The sequence below is a fragment of the Saccoglossus kowalevskii genome, chromosome 6 (genome assembly GCF_978046115.1).
Source record: "Saccoglossus kowalevskii chromosome 6, keSacKowa6.1, whole genome shotgun sequence".
In the NCBI taxonomy this organism is placed as follows: Eukaryota; Metazoa; Hemichordata; class Enteropneusta; family Harrimaniidae; genus Saccoglossus; species Saccoglossus kowalevskii.
In genome coordinates, this window is record NC_140646.1 from 33832639 (window position 1) to 33849229 (window position 16591).

Below are 16591 nucleotides of genomic sequence, written 5' to 3' on the forward strand. Positions count from 1 at the left end.
TAAAAAAGAAAGACATTATCACGGCACCGAATACACGTTAAGAGATTTTTCCAAACAAACCCATGTACAAATTTCAACTTTTGTTTATGAGAACCCGTCCTCGAAAATTCAAGTTGATTGCCTCCAACAGATTTTACATTTCAGCCAATACCTTTTAATTACAGTGAAACTATTACGACCGCTAAACGTTGGCTTTATTTCATTTTTGTGTTTGCTTTCCTCTATTCCACCTCTTTGCGCAGATAACTTCCATTTACCCCAAGAATGTCCAATGGCCAACCCCCTTATGCCTTGACCGGAGTTTGAGTAGACCCCCTAGCCAAGTCAGTTTGTGATAAATAAACAACCTTTGACCCAGACGCTGAGTTGAAGCACAGTTACTGTGGTTAAGGCATGGAACCCTGGCGTTAAGGAGCTTGCGTAGCAGAGCAAACCTGGTACGGTTACATTCAGATAAGCGTATTTACCACTGTGATATTCGGGATCAAGATAATGTCACGTCCATTGTTGGGTAAAGTTTGCGTAGTAACTGGTGCCAGTCGTGGCATCGGTAAAGGAATTGCATTGCAACTCGGAGAAGCTGGGGCCACGGTTTACATAACAGGTACGTATAGGTGGCTCAATGCCTGAATACTGATTTTTTTTTCTGTTGAGTCATCGTAAATAAACACAAATAATTATATCCTTCGTTTAGCTAAAACTCGGATAAAACAAAAACATATAAACAAATAAACAAAGACGGTTAAACAAGTCAAATAAAATGTTTTCATAATACATTAGTCACTTGGTAAACAGGCAACACAAACACATATATATATATAAGATGAAATTATTTCATTTTGCCGTGTGTACAGTGAAACATTGGTATTCAGGTTCAGTCTTTCATTTTGTGGAATTTCAATATTTATTCAATCTAGTATTATGCCCAGATTAAAATATAACCAGTTTCTGTTCAATTTAATTTCTATAATCGGTGTGGGTGCATGTTTTAAAATTGTTATAAAAATTGTATTTTGTTCAAATTTTTTCTCTCCAAAAATTATGACAACTTTCTTTCATATTTAACTGATTTTACCGGGAAAATATATACTGTAAAATCATTTCAGAATTTTATGGTTTTTGTGAATACAAAATTTGCAAAAGACAATGACACTTTTCAATTTTGTGATTTTCACCGACATGTCAAATTTGGTAAATTTTTTTTCTCTCAAATTTGAAGGAGTTTACAGTAATTTCAAGGCCTTCGTACATTCCAAAGTTTTGGCACCAAACCCATCGTATTGTACTTTGTAATCCTGTAGGTCGAACTTTTTCACCGAATGACACACCATTACCAGGATCCTTACAGGAAACCGCAAAACAGGTACTTACATTTAGAACAGTTGAATTAGTATTTTGGTTAAAATACAAATAATTGAATTCATACAATTAACTCACATCTGGTCAAGAATAAGGGTTAAATGCGTTGAGCCATGTGTAAATCACCATGATTTATTTCCAGGATAATACGTTGCTATGAGTTATATGGGAGTTATGGGACCCACTGCCCCTTAAGGTAGAAGCCTAGTCATAATTTTTGACAAAATTGGTCATAAATCACATATTAATGTTCATTAGTTTATTATGTACAATCATGAAGCTATTTTCCCATGGTACAATGAAATAGTATTATTTTTTGAGAAACATGTCCTAATATTTCATGAAAATTGCAACACAATGCTAAAGAAAAAATGCATTTTTTGACACTTTTTAAAACCCAGATTTTTTAAATAATTCAGAACAACAAAAAAGAACTCCATCATTAACAATATATGATTTTTTCAACCTATGTCACCAGGCTAGATTTTGAGATATTGCATACTATCTCTGCCATGAGAACCTATGTAAAAGTGTTATAATAGTGACAAAATGGTGACTTTCCACTAAAATACAACCATCATTTTCTTGAAAAAAAGGCTGGTGACCCCCAACTTTTTTTAGGTCAATATTCTTATATTGGTTTGGAGAAAATTTATTGCAAAATGAATAAATTCTGGGTTTCTTAATATATGAGTATGCTTCTACTTTAATATGCCAGCTTACAGTTTGAACAATGTGTAACAAAGACATTTTATGTGCTATTGAGTTTGAGTGCTGTTATGGTTCTATAATATGAGATGTATGTTGATATGAACAGGTCGAAGAACGTGGTGGCACCTGTATACCAGTGAAATGTGATCACACAGATGATAAACAAGTAGAAGAATTATTTGATAAAATCAACAAAGAACAAAATGGACGACTGGATCTCTTGGTTAACAATGCTTACGCTGCAGTAAAAGTAAGTACCACGAACTGTTTTAATTATGATAAAGAGATCTAGGATTTTACTAGTCTGGAAATTCAGGAGACATCAATGCAGTCAAATTATCAAATCAAAAGTGAGTGAAAAAGTTGAAGGGGAAATAAAAGTTGTAAGTGTTTTAGTTTGATTTTAGGTGATTGTCACTGAAAAATCTAAAAAAAAATCATGCCTTTTATACCCCCTGTATCTCGCTCATAAAAATAGTGATTAGACAACAAAAATTAACCACACACAGGCTCCATATATCTTTTCCTTGTAGTGTACTTGTTTTTGTTTTGTTCTTGTGAATTGTCAGTTGTTTGTTTTTTGTACTTGAAGTTGAAAATTTCATTGTGTGTAATTTTTAAAATGATGTGTTTTGGGGTAAACAATGCATTTCTCTCCAAGATACTAGTATTCAACTTAATTTTTGCTCCAAAATGTTGATGACAATTTGTCATCAATAGAAAATTATGTCCATTTGTTCCAAAAATTGTTTTAAAAAATACATAAAAATAGGCAAATTCTTGTAACAAAATTTTGATGAGAAAAAATATGGCACACAAAGAGTTAATTAAACTTACTTGACATGGACACTGGCGCTATATACAATCAAAACTTATTTAGGCTTGCCAACACTCACACCAGCAAACAGTGTAAACACAGACACTTGTTAAATTTGGTGACCAGTCTAGAAAGCGAGTACAGTCTTCGAAAAACCACAATAGACAGAGGGGGGGAGGAATCAAGACTAAATATATGTGATTCTGGCATTTCATATTAAATGCTTCCTATTAAAAATTGTACTTTGAAATAATATTCATGAGATGTGTCTACATAGTGCGCTGCTTTCAGGCCCTTTTCCCCCGTATTCCACAGTGCATGCGTCATCATAAGGTACATGTAATGGTAACATTTACCACCATTAATGAGGTTTGTCAATCAAACCATAATCATATGTGTTCTTATTCAAAGCCCGCACATACCGGTAAGTGACATTACCAGATATATATACTCCAGCTAACAAGCCACTCCAACCCAACCCAGTGACTACTGAAACTGTAATCGATTTGTAACACAGTACACATGTCATACGCTGTAATATGCATTTGTACTGGTTCCCCCAGAACTCTGGGTCTCCAGCTTCAAGTTCATATCCAAGTTATTTCTAATTATTCAGGCATTGACTCAATCTGGTTTCTCAGCAACAAAATTCTGGGAATTGGAACCTGAATTGTGGGATACTGTGAATAATGTTGGACTCAGGTAAGTTTTTCAATTTTTATTAAATATTTGACAAGTATAATAGTGAGATAGATAAGAAATACCGTGATTTCAATTAAAAATGTTGGCTCACAACCCTATGTAACTAGACTTGAAGTGAGGAATCCAATTTTCACCTCAGTTCACATGTTATAACATCAAATAAAATTCAAATAAACTTTAAATCCAATTAAAGTTTATATTACTATAAACAAATCTATTTAAATTTGATAACAGGGACTGTGCCATGCATGATTTGTTTGAAGTGTATCTCTAATAGAAGCACACATAAGCAAGAAATTCCATTTATTGTATGCAGGATTATTAAAATATAATTTTTTTGACTGTGAATATGCTTCTGTAATTTATGGAAGTATATACACTACTGATTCAGCAGATAGGGTATCTTGTTTTATGGGTTAACAGTCTCCAATGTTACAGTCACTGGAACACGTATACTTAATTGCCAAAATTGTTTTTTAATCATCATTATACAATACTATGCCTAATTGAGTATTTCCATATTTCTTGTATTTAGGGGCCATTATGTTGCATCAGTGTTTGCAGCAAGAATGATGGTACCAGCAAAGCAGGGTTTGATTATCAACATCTCGTCACCAGGTGGCCTTATGTACTTTATCAATGTCGCATATGGTGCGGGGAAAGCAGGGGTCAGTATTAGTTCTATTTGCATTATACATGTATTAATTCAGATTGGTATCAATTGTGACTGTTCTAGGTGTTTGTCTTTTTGCTTGCTTGCACATACATACCTAACAATAAACGTATCTTCGTTTGGATTTTTATAAATTAGTATAAAAATGTAAACAAGAAAAAACAAAAAACAGTTACACATGCTTGAGTAGCAAAAAAATACTTAAACAAAAATGAGGCAGTTGACAGTAAGATTTTCCTCCATAATTGGAGACCATTTTATGTACATTTTGACAGCGCAGTTTTTATTCTGTCGTTTCACTGGTCATGATGGCTATATTTTTTTCTCTATTTGATGTTCTACGGTATCTGTGAATTGTGGATCACTTTCACTCATATATAGTTTACATTTGAGCAAGAAATGTTTTTCATCTTTGATTTCACTTCATTATAGACTTGACATTTATCGTCACTAAGGTAAACATTGCTGTATTCACTACGTTCAATTACCGACCATAGACTCCGGTCAGTCAAAATGACTATTTTGAACTGTAGGCATTAATCAGCGATTCTGCCGGTGACGGAGAGATAGAATCCAGGTCAGGGGAAGCCCCATGACCTCAAGATTCTTTTACCCCTTACGTCACGAACCCACGTGACCGAGGCCACCTTTTACAACTGTAATTCGTTTTCCCTCATGCATGTCGTCTTTTATTTTCAATGTATTTAGCAATATATCGATGTAATGACAGCACCAAGGCTCGCTGCCTTTTTCTTTCCGGTCTCCTCGTGTTTCGAGCCGACCGTACAGTGGTTTATTCTGAATTTACCAGCATAGAACCCGCATCCGAGATACTTTGTCGTGGCTATGTGCGGGTTTCGGGGTTTTTGCGTGAAAGCGTGTTTTTTTCACTGGAGTTCTGAGGCCTGAGATTTTCTTTCAGAGCCATCAAAATCGCTGACACTGACCACGTCACAGCAAGGTCGCGCGTCCAGTAAACAAATCGGTTAAAGTGAGTTGCGTGTTTTGCATGAGTGGAAAATCCTCACGCTCGGCTACCGGTACTTCATGTACCGGGACGTCCAGTAAGAGGCCCGATGGCGAAGGTACCGATATTTTTATCGGTCTCCCCCGCTGATCATAGGGCATCCTCACAGTCTGTTTTTTCAGGCGGTGTTTTTACCCGATTTTACCGGCTGCAGCGAGGCTGTGCCCCTGGAGGGTTTTCTCCTATGGGGCCCGTTGCGGGTCTCTTCGTGGACCCTTCCTCGCACGGCACCGAGTTTGCCTCCGAGTTGAGGGCTTTGGTCGAAGGACTGTCGGGGCAATTGCGTCCCTGGCAGGCCGGGTAGATTAGACGCAGTCGGAGCGAGCTGTCTCCACTGTGTCCCCTCGGTGGGCAAGCAGGAAGAGACACGAAAGCATGTTTGCATTCAAACACGTCTCTTCCGGGGAACCCCCGTTCCCAGGCATGGCCCTCTCACTATTTTGGGGGTTGGCCGAGGCTCAGGCTAATTGCACCGGTCCTTCTCTGGTCCTCTGGCACTGAATGCCAATGGGGTGCTGGCAGTCAAGTCTCCGATCTCGAGGCAGGGCTTTCAGGGCTGGGCACACGTTGACCCCCCCTACTTTCAGCTAGCTAGGGTTCGTCACGTGGTAACTGTACAACGGTAACGAGTTTTTCCTTGTGTCCGGTCCTCGCTGTGGGTTTTGACTTCCTTCTTATCGACCCTAGGGCGTCCCCAGAGGGAACTGACCTTGTCATGAGACGCACAGTCGAACACGCTCCCTCTCACATATTTAAAGTGAAAGGAGATGCAGTTCGCTCGCGTCGGATACAGCCGGTACTCCGGGCGGTCCCTCAGAGTCTTCCATCTGTATGACTCGGTGAGCCACACTTTTGGGGTGAGGCGGAGTATCATCGATCCCAGTGATACGATGTATATACCCCCACCCTTGATCCTAAAGCAACCACCTAAGGTTGCTTCAACGCTTATGGGATCACAGGCGTCGGGATCCAAAGCAACCCCGTCGGCAAGTCTCTCCCTGTCTGCCTGAGTGCGGAGTGGGGTGCAGAGCATGCAAACGGTGTTGATGGGCGGCGTTGGTCAGCCGTGGAGGATGTAATGCTTAAGGCCCCCAGGTGGGGATAACATTAGGCAACACTTCCCACTGAACTAAACGCTACCCGGTTGGTGTGGTTTCGGGATCAGACCCCATAGCGTGAAATGAGACCAAAACGCCCCCAACCGGATTCCAAGGCTCCTTCCCCAGACCCCGGTACCACGAATTTGGCAAACCGGGCAAAGGGGGATAGCTGCGTTCCATGGGTGTCCTTTCCAATTAAAGACGACCCATCTAGCCCTGAGGGCAGAGTTGCTGGAGCACATTATGCGTGGCCAGCACTCTGGAGACCTTGGAGGCAGAACGCACCAGCCTCCTAGACCAAGCAACATTTTTACTGGTGGGCCACCGCACATCTACATGTGACACCCCCTAGTGTCGCCTGGCTCTCTTGGCCAGGGCCACTACCGTGCTACGGGACGTGGCCTTAGACGCACATGTTTTCGCCGACAAGCTGATACGTCCCCACCTCAGTGACGCAGACTGGACTTCCTCCACCCTCTTTGTTCAGGGAATGGTGGGTACAGTCTCGGAGCTTCGGAGTGCAATGAACCAGAGGGTTCACATTGAATCCGCTAGCCAGTTGGTCCTGCCATGGGCAAACGGAGGGCACCCCAAGCACAGAAAACACAATGCCCTAGGGCGTTGTCCGCTAGCTGGAGTCAGCCAGGAGGCAAGCGCTTATACCCTTCCATGGGAGGGGAGGGTAGTAGCACGCCCCCAGGGAGGTAAGAGCCAGGTGGTGGCTCCTCACCCTCCCTGGGCGGACGTCTACCCGGCAGCAGGGGAGGCATGTTTGACGCTCACCTCTGCAACCGGGGGGGGGGGGGGGGGAGACAGGCACGTGTTCGGTGAATGGCCAGGTCACAACTTAGTGACTACTTCAGGCCTTGGGGAACTCACCTCATGGGGGAAGGAAGCACCCTCCCTCGCAACTGCCGAACACATGGCCACATATCCCTGTCGTACACAGATTGCGCCGGTGTAGTCCGGTTTGGAGATGACGGGTGACCGATCCCCGGACCTTTCCAGGTGGTGACATCAGTTTACAGGGATACCGCTGAAATCTCCATTTCCCCCCGTCAGTGTCTCCCCTGTTGGGCACTGCCAGGGGACTCCCACAAGGCGGAAGCAATCAGACAGGAAGTAGCAGTTTGCTGGGGAAAGACGCCATACACAGGGTATATCAGCCGGAGCTAAGGCCAGGCTTCTACTCAAATGTGTTCGTAGTACCAAGTCTACAAATGGCAGGCGTCCAGTTTTGGACCTAGGCAGACTGAATCAGTACGTGCTCCTCAATCGCTTCCACATGGAGACACCATTCAGGGTTCTTCTCTCCATCCACCGTTTTGACTGGCTAGCCCCGCTAGACTTAAGTGGGGCCTACCTGCACGTACCGATGCACCCAGTGAGTTGCCATCTCCTTCGAATCGCCCAGCTGGGCCAAGTATTCGAATCCCGGGGGCCTCCCCATTCGGGTTAGGCACAGCACCCTACGTGTTCACCAGAGTGATGAAACAGGTAGTGCTGCTGCTTCACCAGATGTCCGTACACCTCAATCCGTACCCAGACTTCCGGTTACCAACAACCCGGACAAGGGGTAATAGCCAAACGCGTCAGGCTAACACGGAATTTACTTCACCAGTTGGGCTCATTAGTAAATCGACAAGTCCCACCTCGACCCAACGTGCAGTTGGTGTCCCTGGGCATGGAGTATTGACACAGAGGTAAGCTTGGCTTAGCTATTTCAAGTGTATTGCTTAGCGCTAGGCAGCCTAGCCGAATGCCTAGTCAGCGTTCCCTCGGTGTCCCTCCGTGAACTAATACGGATCATCGAAATGATGACCTCGGTTCGAAGGGTCGTTCCCCAGGCCGCACTACGCAGCCGCCCGGTATAACGCTTGTTATAACGCCGAGCTCTCCTATGGGAACTAGATAGGCGTGTTTCGATCTCGGACCAAGTGAAGGAAGCCCTGCCCTGGTGGTCGTCATTGGCCAACCTCAGACAGGGAGCCCCTTGGGCCCGCTCGTCGCATGTATGACTCTGGTAACAGATACCTCCCCCTAGGGTTGGGGAGCGCATCTATTGGGCCAATAAGCCCAAGAATATGGCCCCCGCATTAGTTTCGGGACTACAATATCAACCGGCTCGAACTGAGAGCAGTATACTTAGCACTACCACGCTTTCTACCCGTAGTTCGAGACCACAGAGTCCTGCTCCACACAGGCAATGCAGCGGTGGTCTCCTTCAAGAAGGAGGGGGGATGCATTCCCCATCGTTGTCAGTCCTAGCGGAGCAAAATCTTCCTTTGGTGCCTGGAATACAATGTGGAGCTAACCGCACACCACCTTCCAGGGGTGAAGAAAAGTCTGGTGACGCCCTTTCAGTGCGGCTCTGTCTCCAGAACACGGAGTAGCTGATACCCCAGTGGGTAGCCTCTAGGCTGTTTCGGCCGTGGGGCGGTCCAAGGTTGGACCGTTTTGCCGCACTCCGGAACGCTAAGCTCCCGACATACGTAACACTCCTGCTGACTCCAGGAGCCTGGGCCAGGGTCGCTTTGCTTGCCCCGTGGACCCACTTAGTTGTGTAAGTTTTTCCTCCCTTCCCGCTAGTTCACCGGGCACCGGAGTAAAGCTTTGACAGGTGCACACCCGCATACTATCATGGGTTGCACCCAATTGGTCAAGCAAGGCCTAGTTTCCACTTCTGTTGGAAATGCTAGTCGAAGCGCCAGCAGTGCTTCCGGACTTACCGGGCCTGACGTCCCAACCAGACGGCACACTACCAACGAGCCAGCAGGTATCACTTACACGCATAGAGGCTCTCAGTAGACCTGCACATACGAAAGCCTTATCTGAGCAGGCTGCCAACGTCCTGGCCAGGGCGAACAGGGATTCCACCTATGCAGCCTACATTTCTAGGCTGCAAGCATACACTGATTCGTGTAGCGGAAGGGAGATTGATCCATACCATCCATCTATTGGCCAGGTAGCAGGCTCCTTCGTCCACCTGTTTGACGAAGTGAGTTTGTCCTACGCAGCGAGCGTTGGCTACAGGTTGGTCTTGTCCCCCACCACTCAGAGCATACGGGAACAAGACTAGCCGATTGTCCTATTATTAGGAGACTATTTACTGCTTTCCAGATGCCAAGACCCCATACAAGGGAGCCGCCCAACGGGGACTCGTCGGCTGTGTTGTCTGCTCTAAGCAGACCGCCCTTTGAGCCTCTCCAATCAGCACCACTCAAATTTTTGATGTGGAAAAATAGTCTTCCTACTGGCCCTCGCCTCAGGTAGGCGCCGATCAAAGCTAGGCACGCAATATCCTTCGCGGACGGTTGTGGCGCTTTTATGGACGATCAAGTTGTACTAAAGACACGAATCGGGTTTCTCGCCAAAAACCAAATCCCAGGACACGATCCTCAGCCGATCGTCATCCCCCGACTGGCAAATATTGTCAGTCCGGAGGATCAGGAGGAATTGCTTCTCTGCCCGGTCCGAGCACTGAGTTGCTACGAGAACCGTACCAGGTTTTCTAGATGGGGAACCAAACACATGTTTTTGTGTTACGGCCCTGGCAAACGGGATAAGCCAGCTTCCCCGACTTCCATCTCCAGGTGGATTACTGCGACTGTACTGGAGGTCTATAATACACTATCCTCCTCAACACAGACCTTGCAGAGACACCAAGTACGAGAACATGAGGTTCGTGCGATTGCTAACTCACTAGCGCTAGCGTCAGGTGCCCCTCTCAAACACATTCTGAGGGCAGGCTTCTGGAGAACGCAGAACATCTTCATCAACTACTACCTAGGAGACACCCAATCCATTGAGCAGGGTCTCTTCAGGTTAGACCCCGTCATAGCGGGTCAGGCCTTGTTTGCTGACCCAGCCTGGACGACTGCAGGGGCCTCTGCGCATAGACGATAAGTCAGTCTTGGCATTTTTGTGGGCAGATTGTCTGTTCCACTAGCACTTCCTGGAAGCTCCCAGGTTTCAGTTCTGTCGACCTACGCACTCATATGAACTATTTCGGTTCTACTACAAGCTTATCACCCCCGAATTCGGCTTGGGTCTAGCTTTCTCGGGCACACCGAACCCTGTCACCACAGCAGCATTGGCTTCTTGCTTCTGGGACAGCACAGGCAAGGTAAGACACCACCCTTCTTGGGTCTTTTTTTTTCTGTTTGCTCGGAAAAACCCGCCACCTATCGGTGTCTGACTCTGCCTACAGTTCAAAATGGTCATTTTGACTGACCGGAGTCTATGGTGGGTAATTGAACGTAGTGAATTTAGGCGAGCGTTCTCCGAATCCGCCTATTCACATAGTTCATACCCACCATAGACTCCGGGTCCCCCCAACCTCCCCACTCTTTCCGACGCATTGGTCTAAGTCCTCAAGGCAGAGAGAAAGGAACCAGAGTGATGGACGGCTACCTGGGGCGCTGCCAGGTGGCCTTGGTCACGTGGGTTCATGACATAAGGGGTAAAAGAATCTTGAGGTCATGGGGCTTCCCCTGACCTGGATTTTATCTCTCCGTCACCGGCAGAATCGCTGATTAATGCCTACAGTTCAAAATGGTCATTTTGACTGACCGGAGTCTATGGTGGGTATGAACTATGTGAATAGGCGGGTTCAGAGAACCCTCGCCTAAATCTATCCATTTCTATATGTAAAACATGTATTTAATCCTTATTTTACTTCAATAATGCCAGTTTTTAACCTTTTCACAATGACTTTCTTGCTCAAATTTTTCTGCACCTTAATCTTATATTCTCCAATATTTCTGAAAATGAACCCTAATTTTGGAGCCAACAGATAAAATTTGAGTTAATTTTCAGTTTTTATTCAAAAAATTTGGCTACTTTTGGCATTTTTGAAATTTGTTTTAGCTGTCTATACAGAGAGTTTACTTTTGTGGCTAATACTCATATGTACCCTTATTATCACTATTTACTATTTTATTTCTGGTGTTTACTTCAAATTAATCATATTTCTGTGATTTGTTTCAATTTTTATATTAAGTATGTTTTTTGTGTATTTCTCGATGCCAAAGGATAATTTTATACCTGCCAAGTTACTTGCATTATGTTGGAGTGTCACTCTATCCTGCATTAAATTATATTTAAGTGAGAACGATATTTGCAATCAGTTGTGAATTGTGCCACCATCCTTACTGAACAGAGAATGCATCTATGTTACTTATGTTATTTAATTTGAGAACAGTCAACATTTTTTGATATCTCTAAATATAATATGAATACCATATTCACTCTGTAAGTATGCAGAAACAAGAATATAAAACCTTAACTTTTTCTCTCAATATTTTATATTTATATTTATATTTATATGTCTTGTAGGTAGACAAAATGGCATTTGACTGTGCACATGAACTAAGGAAACACAGTGTTGCAGCTGTTTCATTGTACCCTGGAGCAGTGAGAACTGAGCTTATTAATGATATGTTAAGCAAAGCACCACCTAAGGGTGACACAGCAATTGATAATGTAAGGTTGTTTTTCTTAGACTTTGCATTCCAAACCACAAATATATATATATATGCTCATATACAAATACTTGTGAACAATGATTAACGACCTAATTAGTTTCGGGTTGAAAGTTGAGCATACTGATTACCTAATTTGCATAATTATCATATTTCATTGAAATTTGGTACATACTTTATGGTAATCCACAAACGTAATTAGTAATTTGTAGCTCCCGCCAATCAATTTTAGGTTCATTTTATTAATAATCCCTAGTTTCCTAGTACTTGGAAACAGATTACCAGTTCCTATATTTTTGTATCCTATTGTTTGTTTCCATATTCCATCTATGAAGACTGATCAATCCTTATACTTCAGTCATAAATTAATTGCTTGGTCAAATCATTGGCTTTACACTGTCCTTGGCAATACACACCCCTGCAATACAACTTAGATGGTGCGTGGAAGACAGCTGTGTCATGTGACTATTTGAAAGTTTTAAAATACCCTAGATCACTAGTTCAGTGTTTTTCTATTTACAGCAACTGAAGATATTTGAAAATGGAGAAAGTCCTGAATTTTCTGGTAGAGGTGTTGTACACCTTTTGAGTGGTGAGTAGTCCAGTCTGATTGTAAGTAGAGGTTTTGTTAACTATCATTGTTAATTATACCTGATTACAATTTACATCCAGATTTAGTAGGATTGAAAACCAATCAAAACATGTGTTATATAACAATTTCTATTAAGATTGAATGCAATTTAAATAATTATTTGGTCAGATATGGGACTATTTATGCTGGCGACTGGAGGGTGACTAGAGTCTCTAGTTATTACATTATATTAGATGTGAATCTATCATTCCTTGCATGTTCTAATAGCATTTCAAATTTATGATGTTTTAACTACACGAGCCTTGACCATTTGGTTTTTGGCATGCAGCTTCTGTAAATGGGAATTTATTCGCAGGTTATTGATTATTGTGTGTTTGGGTGTAGGTTTTTCATTGAGATAGTGGGAAGGGTGTTACAATATTTTTGAATAAAGATTTCTCTGTCTGTTATCTGATTCATAACCTTCATTTACCATATAATGTTTGAAAATCTGGATATAGAGGAACACATACTATGTAGTCAAACGACCAACTATATGCCAAACATTGTGAAAATGATTAAACCTGCAATTTCTTAAAACTATTATTTCCCGCTGAAATTTACAAGATAAACTGAATGCATGTAAATGTACGTGTTCAACTACCGTACTATAAGAATTGAAGTGTTTCCCAGCTCACTTGACCCCTTTGATAGTCCATTATTTTGTTACAAAGCATTGTTTTTCAGAACCTGCATATTTAAATCTTTCATTGTGATGTATATTTCAAACTTGAGCACTATCTTAATATGCAGTATTTGATGGGGTCCAGTGAGATAGTGGCATTCAGTATTCAAAGTTAAGAAACACAGAAAAAGTGAAGTGACTAATAAACAAATAAACAAGAATGATTTGTTCTAATAATCTCATAACCAAATGCTTATAATTTTACAATTTATTGATCAGAGCTACTGCTGAATCTCAAATCCCATACCAAAAGCTGCATATTTGGAGAAAATCTTGCGCATGTTGCCAGTGATATATTAGCATACATTGTTATGTAAATATACAAATCAAAAAATAATGCATAGTCAAAAACTGTTCAACAGCATTCACCGACTGGTTATAAATAAGCTAAGTGATGTGCTAAGACACAATGAACATTACATACATTTTCTAATTAATAAGCTTCTCCAAGCACAAACATTATGCAAAACACAACAGTGCTAGTTTGTTCATTATTTAATTACCTGTATTGATTCAGCAAATTTTGAAGAAATGTTTCATGTGTTAGAAAGAACTAGAAAAAAACTATTTATTTTTGCTTCCCACTACCTTAAATGACTGCTTCTCAGTGCTTTGCAATAATATTTGCTGGTCATGTACATTTACTTGCAGAGCTCTTTTAGACATGATGTCTTATAATTGTCAAGCTTTTCACATTTTCTCCATCTTAAGAACACATAAAATGTCAGTGACCTCATCTTTCGTAAAAGTCGTCATTCATATATGACAAAATCTTTTGAATATTCGTCTTCAAAAATCTTAATGACATTAGTCAACTTCTCTCCATGAAAGACATAAGGCATTGGGACTCTTGAAAAAAAACAGTGACAAATCAACTAAGGTCATTGTAGCAGAGCCACAGTGTCACTTTTGTGGAATGTGCTGATGATCTTGTAGAACCTGGCAGTAATCCATTAATTTAAATTGTACAATATGTTAATTTTGTTTTTATAATATTTCAGACCCAAACATTATGAAGAAATCTGGTCGTATTTTATTCATGGGAGACGTGGCGTCTGAGTATGGCTTTACAGACATAGATGGAAAAGTACCTTTCCACAGCAGACGTGTAAAAGACGTGTTGCAGCTTAGTGGACATACATGGCTATCAATGTTTATACCAAAGTTTGTCACTGTCCCACGGTGGATGATGGCTGTATTTTTGAGCAAACTGTGAAAAGATGACAAAACATAACATTTATTTTGCAATCAAGTGAGCATACAATAATTGTAAGCTTCTTGATTTTCCTTAAAATGTGAAAAAAAAGTAAACCTGTAGGAGAAATATGCAAAATAGAAAAATAATGTGTACCCAAATGATATCCTTATTCATAGACACTAATGCATATTTTCAAAAACGAAAAACAATCGACAATTCACGTAAAATGACAAATAATCATTTAGCACAAACAAAGTACATCACAGAACATAGTAAAATCATAAGTAAAAAATATATGGATCTTGCAATTATATGGCAAACATTAATCAGGTGTTTCGAAAAAAGAGTGAGCACATATATTGATGCCACCGAATATTGTCTGTGTAACAGTATCATTGTATTTAACTAGAAGTTCTGCTCAAACAATCCTTAATGTTATGAGGCAATTCTCTACAACAGACCTTTCAATACATTTTGATAATAATAAATTCTTCTTATTAATAAATTCATTTCAATATAATCACTATATTTAGGCTTGTTGGGTGGAAGATTATCATAAATATTTCTTATTGTGAAGGAGTTCGCTTAGTAAATATACTTCGAAATTTAGCTTTATATGAATAAATAAATAAATAAAACACCAAGGGGGCATAATTTGTTCTAGAGGAGCTTTGCATCAGTCATGCTTGTAAAGTAGATAGACTTGTAACCCACTATTATATCATGTATTTTTAACGATAGGACTACTAGGGGGGTATTGTTATTATTATAATGCTTGATGGATATGTTTTTTATTTTATTTTATCATGGAATATAGTGATATACAAGGTGAAAAAGTCGTCAAAAGTGTTTATTGATGTCCTACATAAAAAGTTTTCACAATTGTAGTTATCCCACTTGTCAAAATGATGGCAACATAAGCATTTTCAAGATCAAGATAAATCAAGCATTTTATGGTTTAGGAAGCACTCCAGTTCTCAACTCCAGTTATTGTACTTTTACTAAAGCTGCACAGTTTCAGCAATAGTGAGTATTGAGTATCTTTGAGTATTGACCTATGTCATGTATGGATACATATCTCAATTGTTTCCATGTGACAATATAACCCACTGCACTTTTTGTCTTCACCTAGTCTGACCAAGTGCCTAGCTTTCAGCATTTCAGCATATAGGAGATATTTAATGGTTGATTAGAATATGACAAAAAGAGTATAATCATGTACTTGTTGGTTTTACACTTCTTCCTGGTGGTGTTACTACGACTAAAATAAGTTCTAGTCCAAATAATCAACCATGTCTTGCATTCACACATCTGTATTACTTAAAAATGGCATAGAAAGCTGAAATAAAGTTGTCCCCATCCCTTTAATAGCATATCCATACCTCGCATATCACCCAAGATGAGTTTGCATATTCGATTAGTAAAATATCATTTGTATGTAATTACCATATAACATAAAATATAGATATACATCACCTACGGTATTTGTAAAGCTCAGGTACTGGATGCTTGTATTATGTCCGAGATGAATGTATCGGTGTTTATTTGAAAGTGGCACAGAAGCAACTTTTTATAGTGTTGTGTGCCACCTGCGTTTAATCCCAACAGAAATTCCTCTTACCAGTGAGCTTGTACATTTGACCAGCAATTGACAAGTCTATTTAGTTAATTTCATTTTTATGATAGAGCAAGAATAATTCCCACATACCTATGCTTGTAGGTCTGTCAATATAACACAATCAGTATGCAAAAAGTAAAATGGTTAAAGAAAGTTGCATGGATCTCGCAATGTATAGTATTTGGCAACTGATTTTGCCCAACATGTAACGCCTGTTATAATCAGGAAGTCTACGTCAACAACGTAGTCACCAATAATTTTAGAGTCAACTTTGTGTAAGCAAGGAATGAATTTTGAAAGGGGCCCAAGGGGTATGCAACAAAGCTAGACGTATTGTTTGGGAAGCCGTTACTCACTAAAACGAAGAACCGCGAAGGACCTAACCGAAGGACTTAAACGGGTGTAATGACTATAAAACCTGATACAAATTACGTTTTTATACGTTGCATTTGTTCTCAAATTATGCAGTAGCGATTAAATTTACCAAAATACCTTGATAAATACATTACATGAAAAATATTAAAGCGAAGGACCACAATTATATTATAAATATGAGCGAAGGACCTCGGTTTTTATTGTAAATATGA

The 16591-nt window shown here is 40.8% G+C and overlaps 1 protein-coding gene across 1 annotated transcript; it reads left to right on the forward strand.

Annotated features, from left to right (window-relative positions):
• Nucleotides 1-361: 361 nt before the first annotated feature.
• Nucleotides 362-15222, forward strand: LOC102808420 (dehydrogenase/reductase SDR family member 1-like). Its single transcript, XM_006816845.3, has 8 exons — nucleotides 362-604; nucleotides 1302-1363; nucleotides 2177-2320; nucleotides 3504-3589; nucleotides 4125-4257; nucleotides 11727-11873; nucleotides 12395-12464; nucleotides 14190-15222. Exons 1-8 carry the CDS (start codon nucleotides 493-495, stop codon nucleotides 14402-14404), a joined length of 969 nt encoding a protein of 322 aa, XP_006816908.1. The 5' UTR covers nucleotides 362-492; the 3' UTR covers nucleotides 14405-15222.
• The last annotated feature ends 1369 nt before the right edge of the window (nucleotides 15223-16591 follow it).